General features: G+C 40.7%; 1 protein-coding gene and 1 long non-coding RNA gene across 3 annotated transcripts in view; one reads left to right on the top strand and one right to left on the bottom strand.

Moving 5' to 3' along the window:
• PSTPIP2 (proline-serine-threonine phosphatase interacting protein 2) overlaps nucleotides 1-16921 on the top strand; it is an 89076-nt gene that overhangs the window by 25517 nt on the left and 46638 nt on the right. For both annotated transcript variants that reach the window (XM_056543373.1, XM_056543376.1), the window contains exons 3-5: nucleotides 3825-3902; nucleotides 10514-10548; nucleotides 16761-16867. In XM_056543373.1, the coding sequence (XP_056399348.1) occupies nucleotides 3825-3902; nucleotides 10514-10548; nucleotides 16761-16867 (220 nt within the window). The remainder of the gene's footprint in view (nucleotides 1-3824; nucleotides 3903-10513; nucleotides 10549-16760; nucleotides 16868-16921) is intronic.
• LOC130294021 (uncharacterized) overlaps nucleotides 1-16921 on the bottom strand; it is a 73837-nt gene that overhangs the window by 2912 nt on the left and 54004 nt on the right. The gene's annotated exons all lie outside the window — the stretch shown is intronic.

Here is a 16921-nt window from a genome sequence, read left to right on the forward strand (position 1 = left end):
ACTCATAGAAGAGACTTACAGATTAGATGTGGCTGCAGGTTTTTAGGCTTTGGCCTAGCTGTACTGGACTGAACTTGTACAGGACTTGTGCTTGCTTTAGTGTCCAGGAATCAAGAGACTAGTGTGGAGACTACAGCCCCTTATATATCAGGGGGCTGGACTAAAGCCCATTGGTAGATGGTTACCTGTGGTTACCCAAGTCTCTGGAACTCTGGGTATCATGTGATGACATATCACATGACCATATCACATATCATGTGCACCTATGTATCTGTAAATCAGCAAAAAAAAAAAAATCAAGCTGACAGTGGGAGGATTTTTCCTCTAGGTGTGAGCCTGCACTCACAGCTGTCAATCAAGGAAGTGTGTCCATGACATAGGTGATGGTGTATGGACACAGCAGGACTAGTATGTGTCCAAGAGGGCAGGGGAGGCAGTTGTTTCACAGTCTTTTTCAGTATAAAGTACAGAAATGTTTCTAATGAAAGCAATTGCAAAACCTATTGTTTTTGCATTGCTTTACAACATATCAAAAAGCTTTTGTATCTGACAGTTCCCATTTAAAGCAAGTTTAGACTCCTGGTTCACAATTCTAATTCTACGCATTTGGCTAATGCTATCAGACTGTCACATCTAGGGTAGGGAAAGAGTTCAACCTACCCCAAACTCCTCTCCCTGCCTACTTAGACTATCCACCATAAGCAGCGGCCCCCAACTGGGAGACATGCCCCTGCATGTAGTCTAGTGTAGGACCTAAGAGTAGTCAGAATAGTCAGACAAACCAGGTTAGGAACACATGGGCAGGCAAAGTACAAAATCACAACGGCAAAAGACAGTCAGGACAAGCTACCGGTCAAACCTAGGGAGTAGTGTGGTACACATTTAGCAATTGGTGTAAATCTCGTAATTCTCTCTCACTACCCGTCCAAATGAGGAAGAAGTCGTGGGAAGATTTTACTTTTGAGGTTTCTAACAGTGAATTTATGATTTTAAAGCGATATTCCAGGAATTTTTTTTATTTGACTATGCTACAGGAGCTGTAAAGTTAGTGTAGTTCATAATATAGTGTCTGTACCTGTGTGTGACAGTTTTCTCACAATTCTTATGTGATTTTGACCCCAATATTTATTTTTAACAGCATCCAAAATGACTTGTCACAGATTTTTCCCAGGTAGCAAATCAGCCGAGACCTGACCTCACTAGTCATCTGATGACAGGGAGCCTGTCTGCTTCAATGGGTAGAGGGATCAATCTGCAACTAATGCAACAGCTGTAGGCACCCTGATTGAAAACCACAGGTCTTTTGAATGGATGCAGCTCATTTAGGTTTCAATGGGTGAGATGGCTGATGTGTGGGAGAGAGGAAAATGGAATTATGGGATTTGTAGTCAAAAAAAGAAATGTCAAACAGGAAATACCAGTTCAAAAAAAGCTAGCCACAGTATTATGGTAATCTCATGACATAGCCAATTAGCCCCAAGACAAGCGCAGATCCTTCCTTAGCATGTCCATTACTATCTGCCAGGTACGTACTAAAATGACCTTATGGTGGATAACCCCTTTAAACAAAAAAAAAAAGAATAGATTTACGATTGCACATAGTGACTAGCAAATATGGTAGCAAATTTGCACAAATTGCGCCAAAAACGGTCTTACATGTCACTTTTGTTATAAGTTTTAGACATGCCACTTTTGTTATAAATTCTATCCTCCCTCCATGTCTGGCAAAAGGGGAGTGGCTTAAGATGCATCACCTTATGCCAAAAATGCACCAGAATTTCAAAACTGTTGTGGTCTAAATGTGAGAGATGCATGAAAGTGTTGCAGGGTGTGTTCACACATTGAAAAATGTTGGATGTATTTTATTGTAAGTGCACCTATGCATCTGTAAATCAGCAAAAAAAAAAAAAATCTGTAAAAAATGTTAATACTCACATAAAATGCACCAACAATTTTTACAATGTGTGAACACACCCTGCAACACTTTCATGCATCTCGCACATTTAGACCACAATTGTAGGCCATGTTCGCACAATGTATTTTTGTGCAAAAATACATTGTGTGTACTGCTCAAAAAATCTGAACTCGTACAAGACCAATCTTTATTGTTTAAAAGCCAGAATCAGGATACAAGGTTTTTTCACATAGTTTTTTTTTTTGCACATGCACACTCACCCTCACTAGTCCTTTAGCAACATCTGTTTTATTCTAGAACAGCTGCATCTATAAGTTAAATTACTGTAACTGGGTCATGTGATCACAAGCTACATCAAAGTGCTTAAAGGGGTTGTCCAGTAAAAGTGGACCTGTGTATGGTCTCAAAAAGTACAATAAAGCAACTTACAAATATAATGAGCCATAATGCACAGATCTTCCATCAGCTGAGCTATCTGGCTTGTATTAGTAATCTCTTTGAAAGCAATTAGCTCCCTCCTGTTGTCTCAGGACCAGACTATTTATGTGAAAAGGGGAGCTCATATTACTGCTTATTAGATTTCAAGGTAGCAGGACCTTTCTCGGATAAGACAGCAGTGAGCCTGCTCTAACACAAATTACTTTGACTTGAAAAGGCTTCCTGTGGTCTTCACGTCTAACAAGCAGTAATATGAGCTCCCCCTCTTCACATACATGGCCTCGTCTTAAGCAGAGAGCAGGAAAGGGGGGAGGGGCAGGGAGGCGAGCTCTGTGTGATGTGATGTCACAGCTACAAGGGAGAGATCAGAGCTGAAAGAGAGATCTAGGCACTATGGCTGATAATATTAAATTAGTAAGTTATTTTTTTTTATACTTTTGGACACCATACACAGGTTGTTTGTTTCACTGAACAAACCCTTTAATCAATGTGTCAGAGCAGGAAGTCAGTTCTGGGTCAGCTGACCTCCCTTGAACTACAGGATGACATCCTCACCTATCAGATCCCGTTCTACTAGCTCCCAGATCCCTCCCAACCCAGCTCCATCTGCTGCTATCTCTAGGAGTAGTTATATACCTCCCCTCCAGGTCTATCTGTATACTGCTGCTATCTCTATGATATCTGGATATATAGTAGTTATACACCTCTCCTCCAGTTTTATATGTATACTGTTGCTGCTACCTCTATGGGGGTCAGGATATATATATATATTAGTTATACACCTTTCCTCCCAGCTCTATCTGTATACTGCTGCTGCTTTCTCTATGAGATGAGGCCATGTAGTAGTTATACACCTTCCCTTGAGGCTGTAAATCACACATTGCTATTTGTATTGCAGTTTTTTCTGTTTTTACCATTAATTTTCCCAACATCGTGGCAAAAAGTGAGATATTGTGCCACAATTATGCAAATCACAGTAAAAAAAATAGCAGCTTAATTAGACGATCAGGTGCAGTGATCAAACACCTGACCCTAAGCCGGAGCATTTATGGAAGATGTAGGCTACATTGCAAAAACACATTTTTGGGTGTGGAAACCAAAATAGAGCATATGCCACGCCTGCCACATTAACAAAAAGAGGTAAGCAGAAGACATACACCAAAACCTCCACATCATTCTCCAATAACAGGCTATGCTACATTATATAAAGAAAAAAAAAATCTTTAAAAAAATGCTTCTTTAAGTATATGTGCTATAACACAAGGCTCAGGGGTGAATAAAGCAATGGATGAATAAAGTTCTGGTATAACTATGCCTTTCATAGAGCGATGTCACCTTTCTTTCATCATTTATGTATTAAGGATTTCTTCAAGTTGTGGATCGCTGACACCAAATGTTAGAGTATACACATACACATATAGATAACAATTTTAGATAAAAACATAACATTTCACTTTTGTGCTTTCTGTAGGGCAGCAATAGAAGAGAAATACGGGAAAGATCTGGTTAATTTATGCAAGAAGAAACCCTGTGGCCAAAGTGAAATAAAGTGAGTGGACACTTACCTGATCATACTGTATAAGAATTCACTAAGTTTGCAGTTTAAGGGTACGTTCACAGATATGCAGATTTTATGCACAGGATTTTCTGCTGCAGATTTCAATGTAAACTAAATGACTTAGCACAGCTTCTAATCTGCAGTTACAAATCCTGCGCATCAAATCTGCACAGGATCCTGTATGTGTGAACGTACCCTAACGTTCACACGCGCGGATTTACAGCGTATTTTACGCTGCAGATCCGCTGGTGAAGGCCCGCTCTATGTTGGCTTTACATGTGCCTGCTCGTAGTGGCATTACGCCGCTACCAGCAGACACACTGCAATGTGCGAGTCGCAGTATACTCGCACATCGCGGGAGCTCTCTGCCTAGCTCAGAGTAGGGAGAGCGGCCGTGATGTGCGAGTACGCCGCGCACATCGCTGCACTGTGTCTGCTGGTAGCGGTGTATTGCCACTACCAGCAGGCACATGTAAAGCCAGCATAGAGCGGGGCCTTCACCAGCGGATCCGCAGCTAAATACGCTGCGAAACTCCGCGCATGTGAACGTACCCTAAAGGGGGTTTCTCATAGCAAATCCACATTTAAGAACCCTAAGCCATGTTCACATGATGGAATTTCAGTGCGGAATTCAGCAGAAAAATTTACCCAGAAATTCCGTTGCAGCAGAGTCCTATTGTTTTCAATAGGATTCTGCTGCACTGTTCACTCAGTGAAAATTCTGCAGCAAATGTTTCCACCACAGAAATTCCTATTCCGATCTCTGCCAAAAGAATGAACATGTTAATTCTTTCTATGAAGACAGCGCATTTCCGAGCGGTCCTAGTGCAAGCAAAAGATTTGCAGAATGTCCGCGTGTGTTTTCTGTAAAATTTCTGCTGTGTGAATATAGCCTTAAAGGGGTTATCCAGGAAAAAACTTTTTTTTATATAGATCAACTGGCTCCAGAAAGTTAAACATATTTGTAAATTACTTCTATTAAAAAAAATATTAATCCTTTCAGTACTTATGAGCTTCTGAAGTTAAGGTTGTTCTTTTCTGTCTAAGTGCTCTCTGATGACAAGTGTCTAGGGAACCGCCCAGTTTAGAAGCAAATCCCCATAGCAAACCTCTTCTAAGCTGGGCGGTTCCCGATACACGTGTCATCAGAGAGCACTTAGACAGAAAAGAACAACCTTAACTTCAGAAGCTCAAGTACTGGAAGGATTAAGATTTTTTTAATAGAAGTAATTTACAAATCTGTTTAACTTTCTGGAGCCAGTTGATATATAAAAAAAAGTATTTTCCTGGATAACCTTTTTAACCCCTTAAAGGGGAACTCCCGTGAAAAACTTTTTTTTTTTTAAATCAACTGGTGCCAGAAAGTTAAACAGATTTGTAAATTATATGTAAAAATAAATGGGGCTCAAGGGTCAAAGATATCTGGTTTAAAATAATTAGTATTTATTAATATAGAATGCAAAATAGATTAAATAGGGATGTACAGGGCCCTTGTACTCCCCTAATTAATTAAATACACAATAAAATATAATATATAATAATCCCAATATAAAAATACTAAAAATAATAACAACTATAAAATTAATATGCGATTTGAGCCTGTGATATCAATGTGGCGATCTACTAATCCTGTGGAACAGCACAGTACAAATGTTCATTCAAATGCTCTTGTTCCCAGAGATGTTCAATATAAAACAGATACAATGTAGCCGCTACAGATACCAGTTAGTCAACTCGGTTTTTTCTTCATTTTCTTCGTTCCGCTGCTGAAGAAAAAACCGAGGAAGGTTTTGAAACGCGTCCAGCGATTTTAAATATGTGACATTGAGCCTGATAATATACAAAACTCTTCTGACATATTAGCGATCATTCACCAGATCCAAGGCATTTATTACAGTGAGCTATCTCCTGAGCGCGCGACCTGTGCACGAGGAACGCCGCCGGGTTACTCACTCTGCTTACCGCATACAGCCGTTATATTAACTACTAGTGAGAAGCCAATCGGGCCATCTACAATAAGGACTTGAGGTTTACAGACCACCATCATTCCAAGTTGGTCCGACCAAGGGACTCCGCTTGACAGCGCTGCAGTCCCCCCAAACGGTGCCCACCACTGAGTGCTGCGCTCTTAGGAGTTGGCCGAGACTCCAGCAGCTCGATCCCTGACTGAGGCAAGGCACCGGGCAAAAGACGCTATACAGCCGGCCCCCAGGACTACACTGAAGGGAGATCCGTGACACCCCGGAGTGGTGAGCATTGTATGGAACTTATTGCAAACTGGCTATTTTGATGTATGGCATACGCAGAGATGCTTAAAGATTGATTTCAAGTGACTATTCACTGTTCACAAAGTGCCACATTGTATCACTGTGTCGGTGGGATCGAGTTGCCACTGTCTGGACAGATACAGTACCACCGCATCAATTGACTAACTGGTATCTGTAGCGGCTACATTGTATCTGTTTTATATTGAAGATCTCTGGGAACAAGAACATTTGAATGAACATTTGTACTGTGCTGTTCCACACGATCAGTAGATCGCCATATTGTTATCACAGGCTCAAATCGCATATTAATTTTATAGTTGTTATTATTTTTAGTATTTTTATATTGGGATTATTATATATTATATTTTATTGTGTATTTAATTAATTAGGGGAGTACAAGGGCCCTGTACATCCCTATTTAATCTATTTTGCATTCTATATTAATAAATACTAATTATTTTAAACCAGATATCTTTGACCCTTGAGCCCCATTTATTTTTACATATTGTTCCTATTTTTATACACCGTGGGTATAGGTGTTTGTTGGGTTGCTCGGGTCCTCAGTGATGGTCAGACAGACAGGAGCCTCTCCATTGTGTTTATATTAGATTTGTAAATTACTTCTATTAAAAAAATCTTAATCCTTCCAGTACTTTTTAGGAGCTATATACTACAGAAGAAATGCTTTTAATTTTGGATTTCTCTGATGTGATGACCACCATTTTTGGAACTGTCCAGAGGAGTAGAAAATCCCCATGCAAACATATGCTGCTCTGGACAGTTCCTAAAATGGACAGCAGAGGTCAGCAGAGAGCACTATGGTCATGACATCAGAGAAATCCAAAAAGAAAAGCATTTCCTCTGTAGTATACAGCCCATAAAATGTATTGGAAGGATTAAGATTTTTTAATAGAAGTAATTTACAGATCTTTTAAACTTTCTGGCACTGGTTGATAAAAAAAAATAAAAATAAAAAAAGTTTTCCATGGGAGTACCCCTTTAACCCCTTAAGGACGCAGGACGTAAATGTACGTCCTGGTGAGGTGGTACTTAACGCACCAGGACGTACATTTACGTCCTAAGCATAACCGCGGTCATCGGAGCGATGCCCGTGTCATGCGCGGCTGATCCCGGCTGCTGATCGCAGCCAGGGACCCGCCGGCAATGGCCGACGCCCGCGATCTCGCGGGCGTCCGCCATTAACCCCTCAGGTGCCGGGATCAATACAGATCCCGGCATCTGCGGCAGTTCGCGATTAAAATGAACGATCGGATCGCCCGCAGCGCTGCTGCGGGGATCCGATCATTCATAACGCCGCACGGAGGTCCCCTCTCCTTCCTCCGTGCGGCTCCCGGCATCTCCTGCTCTGGTCTGTGATCGAGCAGACCAGAGCAGGAGATGACCGATAATACTGATCTGTTCTATGTCCTATACATAGAACAGATCAGTATTAGCAATCATGGTATTGCTATGAATAGTCCCCTATGGGGACTATTCAAGTGTAAAAAAAAATGTTAAAAAATGTAAAAGTAAAAGTAAAAAAAAAGTGAAAAATCCCCTCCCCCAATAAAAAAGTAAAACGTCCGTTTTTTCCTATTTTACCCCCAAAAAGCGTAAAAAACATTTTTTATAGACATATTTGGTATCGCTGCGTGCGTAAATGTCCGAACTATTAAAATAAAATGTTAATGATCCCGTACAGTGAACGGCGTGAACGAAAAAAATTAAAAAAGTCCAAAATTCCTACTTTTTTAACACATTTTATTAAAAAAAAAATTATAAAAAATGTATTAAAAGTTTTTTATATGCAAATGTGGTATCAAAAAAAAGTACAGATCATGGCGCAAAAAATGAGCCCCCATACCGCCGCTTATACGGAAAAATAAAAAAGTTATAGGTCATCAAAATAAAGGGATTATAAACGTACTAATTTGGTTAAAAAGTTTGTGATTTTTTTTAAGCGCAACAATAATATAAAAGTATATAATAATGGGTATCATTTTAATCGTATTGACCCTCAGAATAAAGAACACACGTCATTTTTACCAGAAATTGTACGGCGTGAAAACAAAACCTTCCAAAATTAGCAAAATTGCGTTTTTCGTTTTAATTTCCCCACAAAAATAGTGTTTTTTGGTTGCGCCATACATTTTATGATATAATGAGTAATGTCATTACAAAGGACAACTGGTCGCGCAAAAAACAAGCCCTCATACTAGTCTGTGGATGAAAATATAAAAGAGTTATGATTTTTAGAAGGCGAGGAGGAAAAAATGAAAACGTAAAAATTAAATTGTCTGAGTCCTTAAGGCCAAAATGGGCTGAGTCCTTAAGGGGTTAAGGACAACGTGTTTTTTCATTTTTGCACTTATGATTTTTAGAAGGTGAGGAGGAAAAAACAAAACACTTTCAATTTTCCACCTAAAGACCCATATGAGGGCTTGTTTTTTGCGCCACCAATTGTACTTTGTAATGTCATCAATCATTTCACCACAAAATCTACGTCAAAACCAGAAAAAAAATATTTGTGGGGCAAAAATTGAAAAAACATTGTCATTTTGGGGGCTTCCGTTTCTACGCAGTGCACTTTACGGTAAAAATGACACCTTATCTTTATTCTGTAGGTCCATACGGTTACAAGGATATCCAAAATATATAGGTTTTATTTTATTTTACTACTTAAAAAAATTATGACTACATGCACCAAGACTAGTATGTTTAAAATGGCCTCTTCTGACCCCTATAACGTTTTTATTTTTCCGTATACAGGGCAGTATGAACGCTCATTTTATGCGCCGTGATCTAAAGTTTTTTCTCGGGACCATTTTTGTTTTGATGGGACTTTTTGATCGCTTTTTATACATTTTTTTGGGGGCAGGTGAACAAAACATTAAAGGAAAAAAAGAAAACACCAACCCACTATTACAGAAGAAAAGACACAAAAACTGCATCTTGGGAGCACAGGATGACAGGGCCGTTTTTTGTGGCTTTTTTTTTCTTCTTTCCGGGTAAAAGAAAACTAAAGAGAACGAAACAAAAAAGCCAAAAATAAGTGTGGAAATGTAGCCTAAATGTATCCTTGTGTCTTTTATCTGTCATGTAATGTGTCAGATTTAACTATCATTGTTGTACTATTTTTGTTAATATTGTTGGGGGGGTCTTTGGATTGAGACAGTAAGGCTGCATTCACACCACGTTTTTGCAATACAGTTCCCGTATACATTGACTCCATTGAAAACCGTAAGCCAAAAGATGCATCAGGTTGTGTCCGTTTTGCATCCTGTGCGGTTTTGTCAGTTTTTTTCCCGGACCCAAAACCGTAGCCTACCATGGTTTTTGGTCCGAGTGAAAATCTGTATTAAACCGTATACGTTTTTTTTTTTTTAACATGGGAGTCAATGGGAAACGTACAGAACCGTATGTGCGTACAGTTCCATACGGTTTTTGACTTTGCACAGTTTTTTTTTCTTGGAATTTCAATCAAACAAGTGAAACTTTATTCATAATGGAGTGAAAAGTTAAAAACGTATACTTTTTTTCCTTAAAAAACAGATGCAACCGGACATCATTCTGTAAACCGTATATGTTTTTTTTAACTGTATACGGGTTAAAATTTGTACACACGTTTAGATACATTTTAGCCCGGTTTTGAGGAATCCGTTTTTCATCAAAAACCTGATACGGGAACTGTATTGCAAAAACCTGGTGTGAATGCACCCTAAGTACTTTTTCCATACTGGATTATAAACAGAATTCGGGGACAAATGGGGGAGGTTTCTCAAAACCTGTGCAGTGGAAAAGTGAACCAGTTGCCTATAGCAACCAATCAGATCGCTTCTTTCATTTTTCAGAGACCCTTTTCAAAAATGAAAGAAGCGATGTGATTGGTTGCTATGGGCAACTGGTTAACTTTTCCTCTGCACAGGTTTTGATCAATCTCCCCCCCTACGTCCCCGAATTCTGTTTAGAGGAAAAGTTGCCCATAGCAACCAATCTGATTGGTTGCTATGGGCAACTTTTCCTCTAAACAGAATTCGGGGACGTAGGGGGGGGGGGGGGGGGGAGATTGATCAAAACCTGTGCAGAGGAAAAGTTAACCAGTTGCCCATAGCAACCAATCACATCGCTTCTTTCATTTTTGAAAAGGGTCTCTGAAAAATGAAAGAAGCGATCTGATTGGTTGCTATGGGTAACCGGTCAACTTTTCCTCTGCAAAAGTTTTGTTAAATCTCCCCCATAACCCTTTTGTGAAATTTCTTTCATTTTTGAAGACTGGGGAACTTTCTTTTAAGATGTCATTTTTATAGTAATTCTTCTTTTACGTCTCTTCTGCAGCACACTTAAAAGGGCTCTAGATGTCTTTAAGCAACGTAAGTATTATTAGTTAATTTTTTACTATTGTGTAGACAAGTGTTTCGCAACCAGGGTGCCTCCAGCTGTTGCGAAACTACAACTCCCAGCATGCCCGGATGGGCATGCTGGGAGTTGTAGTTTCACAACAGCTGGAGGCACCCTGGTTGGAAAACACTGGTGTAGACCATCAGTTTGCAGATTTCTAAAACAAAGCTCCAAAACTCTCATATATTCTACTTAAAATCAGTCTATCCTTAGCAGCAAGGACTTCGGATATGACAACATTAAATCATCAATTCAGTTTCGATTTAGCAGAGAAAAGTTTTTTTTTTTTTATGTTAAAAAAATTGGAAACTGACTTATCAAAATCAGCGCAAGAATAAAGCCCTAAGAAATGTAATACATTTAGAATTTAAAGGGGTACTGCGGTGGAAAACTTTTTTTTTTTTAATCAACTGGTGCCAGAAAGTTAAACAGATTTGTAAATTACTTCTATAAAAAAAAAAAAAAAAATCTTAATCCTTCCATTTCTTATTAGCTGCTGAATACTACAGAGGAAATTAATTTCTTTTTGGAACATAGTGCTCTCTGCTGACATCATGACCACAGTGCTCTCTGCTGACCTCTCTGTCCATTTTAGGAACTGTCCAGAGCAGCATATGTTTGCTATGGGGATTTTCTCCTACTGTGGACAGTTCTTAAAATGGACTGAGATGTCAGCAGAGAGCACTGTGGTCATGATGTCAGCAGAGAGCTCTGTGTTCAAAAAGAAAAGAATTTCCTCTGTAGTATTCAGCAGCTAATAAGTACTGGAAGGATTAAGATTTTTTAATAGAAGTAATTTACAAATCAGTTTAACTTTCTGGCACCAGTTGATTTAAAAAAAAAAAAAAAAAAAGCTTTCCACCAGAGTACCCCTTTAACCTTCTTGTTGATAGTCTCTGCACAGATTTAAAAAAAAAGATGGTAATCTTAACCTACGAATAGATGCTAATAGTAGTTATTACCATGAGCACTATAGTACCTTTAATCCAGCGCGCCATTTATTTGTAATGTCAGTTTTACTGTAATGCAAATTAGGCCATATGGAGCACTAGAGACGTTCTTTTTCCCCCCTAGGTACTGCCGCCTACCCGCTCCTCTAAGGTTATGTTTGCACGGCCGATTTTCTATGAGTATCTTCCATGTGAAAATTGCGTTGTTAATTACTGCATATTCATTTTAATGGGATGCCGCAGCCCCATTCAGACAGCACAATTTCCCCGGCAGGCGTTCCTCTGCGGAAATTCTGCAAAAAATGTAACACCAGTCTTGTATTTTGCAGGATTCTGCTGCAGAATTCCATTAAAGGGGTACTCCGGAGGAAAACTTTTTTTTTTAATCAACTGGTGTCAGAAAGTTAAACAGATTTGTAAATTACTTCTATTAAAAAATCTTAATCCTTCCAGTACTTATTAGCTGCTGAATACTACAGAGTTCTCTGCAGACATCATGACCACAGTGCTCTCTGCTGACACCTCTGTCCATTTTAAAGGAGAACTACGGGATTGAAAATTTTATCCCCTATCCTAAGGATAAGGGATAAGTTTCAGATCGCGGGGGGTCCGACCGCTGGGGCCCCCCACGATCTCCTGTACGGGGCCGCGGCTCTCTGCATAGAGAGCGCGTGTCGACCACCGCACAAGGCGGCGGCTGACACGCGCCCTCCATTTATTGCTATGGGAGAGCCGAAGCGCTGCCTTTGGCAATTTCCGGCTCTCCCATAGCAGTGTATGGAGGGGGCGTGTCGGCCGCTGCTTCGTGCGGTGGTCAACACGCCCTCTCTAACCAGAGAGCCGGGGCCCCGTACGGGAGATCGCGGGGGGCCCCAGCGGTCAGACCCCCCGCGATCTGAAACTTATCCCCTATCCTTAGGATAGGGGATACATTTTTCAATCCCGTAGTTCTCCTTTAAGAACTGTCCGGAATAGGAGAAAATCCTCATAGAAAACATATGCTGCTCTGGACAGTTCCTAAAATGGACAGAGATGTCAGCAGAGAGCACTGTGGTCATGATGTCAGCAGAGAGCACTGTGTTCCAAAAAGAAGGAATTTCCTCTGTAGTATTCAGCAGCTAATAAGTACTGGAAGGATTACGATTTTTTAATAGAAGCAATTTACAAATCTGTTTAACTTTCTGGCACCAGCTGATTAAAAAAAAATTTGGAATTTCGGCGGAATTCTGTTTTCTGAGAATACAGAAAATCTGCTGCATATCTGCCGGAATTCTGCAAAAAGGAATGTCTGCAGAATTGCAGAAATTCCACCATGTGAACATAGCCTAAGAATGCCTCCCTATGAAGACTGAGCTGCCCCTAATTCGAGGCTCAGTAGTTTCGAGGTAGTCGGAACGGTGCACCTAGGAGTAAAGGACCGCCCCCAGGGAACCAAACGGTCTAATTTGCATATCAATAAAGCTGCTATTACAGACATATACAACGCACTGGGGCACCATCTTAACAGTACTAGAATGCTTATAATAATGCCCCTATTAGCGTCTATCAGCCGGTTATGTACTTTATAAAAACATATCCCCTATCCTGGATAAAGGGTGGGTCTGACGGCTGGGGAACCCCCCTGGGTGATCTCCAGATCTCACCCCGGCTCTCACCTCTGTATGCCCAGGTCCCCCAATTTTCCTCAGCACGATTCAGCCACTCACCTGCGGAGTCACACTGAGGCCTGGACAGAAGTGATGACGCGCTTAACCAATCACCGGCCCCTTTAAAGGGTACCTCTCATCAAATAAACTTTTGACATATTTTAGATTAATGAATGTTGAATAACTTTCCAATAGCATGTTAATGAAAAATATGCTTCTTTCTATTGTATTTTTCCCGATCAGTCCTGTCAGCAAGCATTTCTGACTCATGCTGGAGTCCTAAACACTCAGAGCTGCCAGCCTGCTTTGTTCACAGCCAAACAGGCTGTGAACAAAGCAGGCTGGCAGCTCTGAGTGTTCTCCTTTGTGAACAAAGCAGACTGGCAGCTCGTAGTGTATAGGACTCCAGCATGAGTCTGAAATGCTTGCTGCCAGGACTGGTAGGGAGACCCCTAGTGGTCATTTCTTCATAGTGGAAAATTAAATAGAAAGAAGCAGATTTTTTAATAACATGCAATTGTAAAGTTATTCTGCATACATTAATCTATAATATATCAAAAGTTTTTTTTGATGAGAGGTACCCTTTAACTATGTGCCCCAAAGGCAAAAATGAAAGAGGGGCTTCTGGAAGTCTTGTTATACCAGTGTATAGACGAGGCCATCAATTTCAGATCAATGGGAGACCAACTCCTGGTGCCCCTGCCAACCCAATACAGCATTGTCGAATTAAAGTTTTTTTGTTTTTTGTTTTTTTTAAAGAAATGTTTCCCAGATGTTTGGTTTTATCTGTGGCTGGCATAAAAGCAGTCAATGAGATTATTACAGATCATACATTTGAGTCATTATCTTATCTGGAATCTATTGCGCCATTAACTGCTATGAATGACACAAATAGAGACAAAAGAGAACAAATTTTGAGAAAAGGGAAGTTCTACTGACTAACAGTTTTATATTTACATTAATAGTCTTCTTTTTCCTATAAGAGGTGTCTTGCAAAGACTATCCCTCCATTATGTAAAGATAGAAGAAATGAAGTAATACATGTTGGCCATTCAGATTTATGGCTGATCATGTACTGTCTGCAGGTCCATCAGAGCCAGAATCCCTTTTATCCTGCTAATTTTATCCTGCACTAATGCAGTGTCTTCCAACCAGGGTGCCTCCAGCTGTTGCAAAACTACAACTCCCAGCATGCCCGGACAGCCAAAGGCTGTCCGGGCATACTGGGAGTTGTAGTTTTGCAACAGCTGGAGTCATCCTGGTTGGAAGACACTGATCCAATGTGTGTGGGGGAACAAAGAAGCGAAGAAAGATAAAGCATATTGGATTTCAACATGCCCAATCCTTTTGGTAATCTAGCACTGTAACCAGTCTGGCATTAAAGGGGTACTTTTGTGGAAAACTTTATTTTTTATTTTTATTTTTTAATCAACGGGTGCCAGAACGTTAAACAGATTTGTAAATTACTTGTATTAAAAAAATCGTAATCCTTCCAGTACTTTTTAGGGGCTGTATGCTACAGAGGAAATGCTTTTCTTTTTGGATTTCTCTTCTGTCACCACCACAGTGCTCTCTGCTGACCTCTGCTGCAACTGTTCAGAGCAGGAGAAAATCCCCATAGCAAACATATGCTGCTCTGGACAGTTCCTAAAATGGACAGCAGAGGTCAGCAGAGAGCACTGTGGTCGTGACAGAAGAGAAATCCAAAAAGAAAAGCATTTCCTCTGTAGTATACAGCCGCTAAAAAGTACTGGAAGGATTAAGATTTTTTTAATAGAAGTCATTTACAAATCTGTAACTTTCTGGCACCAGTTGATTTAGGGAAAAAAAAAAAAAAAAGTTTTCCACAGGAGTACCCCTTTAAAGAAAGTAAGGGATAGGTTGTTAACCATGGGAACCTACAAGGAGGTACGCACTCAACCAGTTGGATCCCCCAGGTCACAGCCCCACCCCCCATATTTCACTGGTTGACAATGAGACTACGAGGCACAGAAGTATACTCTGGTGACAGGCAAAGGTCTCAGGGGGATTTTGGCTTAGGTTTTACACAGTTCTCTTTTTGGAAGTCAAAAATTTTGCTGCAATGGGTCTAAAAGGCACAAATTATTGGACTAAAAAATAAAATAAAATAAAAACTTGACTGGGGATATATAAACTGCAACTCTTTCAAAACCTTTGGCCTTTGGCTGTCCGGGCATGCTGGGAGTTGTAGTCTTGCAACAGCTGGAGGCAGTCTGGATGGAAAACACTGCTGTAGACCCCTTAAAGTGGTACTCTGGAGGAAGAAAAAAAAGTTTTAAAAAAAATCACATGGTGCCATAAGTTACAGATTTGTAAATTACTTCTATTTAAAAATCTTAATTCTTCCAGTACTTCATCACACATCACACATGGTATTCAGTGGTGTTCCCCACTCCTGGCAATCACCTGATATTTATACAAGTGAAGGGTGCATCAGCTGCTGTATGCTCCAGAGGAAGTTGTGTAGTTCTTTCCAGTCTGACCACAGTGCTCTCTGCTGCCACCTCTGTCCAGAGTAGGAGCAAATCCACATAGCAAACCTCTCCTGCTTCGGACAGTACCTGACATGGACAGAGGTGTCAGCAGAGAGCAGTATGGCCAGACTGGAAAGAACTACACAACTTCCTCTGGAGCATACAGCAGCTGATAAGTACTGGAAGGATTAAGATTTCTATATAGAAGTACTTTACAAATCTGTTTAACTTCCTGGCACCAGTTGATTTAAAGGAAAACGGTCAGCGAGTTCACCCACATTATAACCCAGTGTACTTGGGTGAACTTGACAGTTTTCCTTTAAAACCCTTTATATTTTTTCCTGCGGAGTACCTCTTGGCCATATTTGATAGACAGCTGTCAGCTGATTTCACCCAAACACCCCATACACAAGATTGGTGGGTTAGACAGCTGCCAGACACCTCAGGCTAGACAATAATGTTATAGAGTACGTTCACACGAGCGGATCCACAGCATATTTTATGCTGAGAATCCGCACTGAAGGACCGCTGTATGGTGCCTTTACATGTTCCTGCTCGGAGAGGCAATACGCCGCTATGAGCAGACACACTGAAACAATGTGCGAGTCGCCGCGCATGCGCAGTGTACTCCCACACATCTTTTCCATTCCCTCTGTTCTATGAGCTAGGCAGAGAGCAGCTGCGATGTGCGAGTATACTGCGCATGCGTGCGGCGACTAGCATATCTCAGTGTGTCTGCTCGTAGCGGCGTACTGCCGGCACATGTAAAGGCACCATACAGCGGTCCTTCAGCGGCGGATCCACAGTGTAAAATACGCTGTGGATTCGCTTGTGTAAACGTACCCTTAGGCTCAGTGGGTTTGGTGGTTGTTCCAGCAGTCATGTACGAGAAAAAGCATCAATGATGTAGACAAATTGCTCAGGTTGAATGAGGATCTTATCTTAGATCGTAGACAAGTTACACCTTCCATAATACATCATCGCACACAGTCGAGATGACTTGATATAACAGTGCAGAGATGATGTTATAAGATTTGGGAGCGGCCATTGCTGTACTGTCTCCTTTAATTATACTTTATTTTTTTTTTGGCAGAAGTTGACAACATCGGTCAGTGTCACATTCAGCTGGCTCAGACTCTGCGAGAAGAAGCCAAGAAAATGGAGGAGTTCAGGGAGCGGCAGAAAGGAGAGCGGAAGAAGGTTAGGAAATCACACATATATATGGTTAGGACAGTGTTTCCCAACCAGGGTGCC

This window comes from Hyla sarda, chromosome 1 (genome assembly GCF_029499605.1).
Source record: "Hyla sarda isolate aHylSar1 chromosome 1, aHylSar1.hap1, whole genome shotgun sequence".
NCBI classification, from domain to species: domain Eukaryota; kingdom Metazoa; phylum Chordata; class Amphibia; order Anura; family Hylidae; genus Hyla; species Hyla sarda.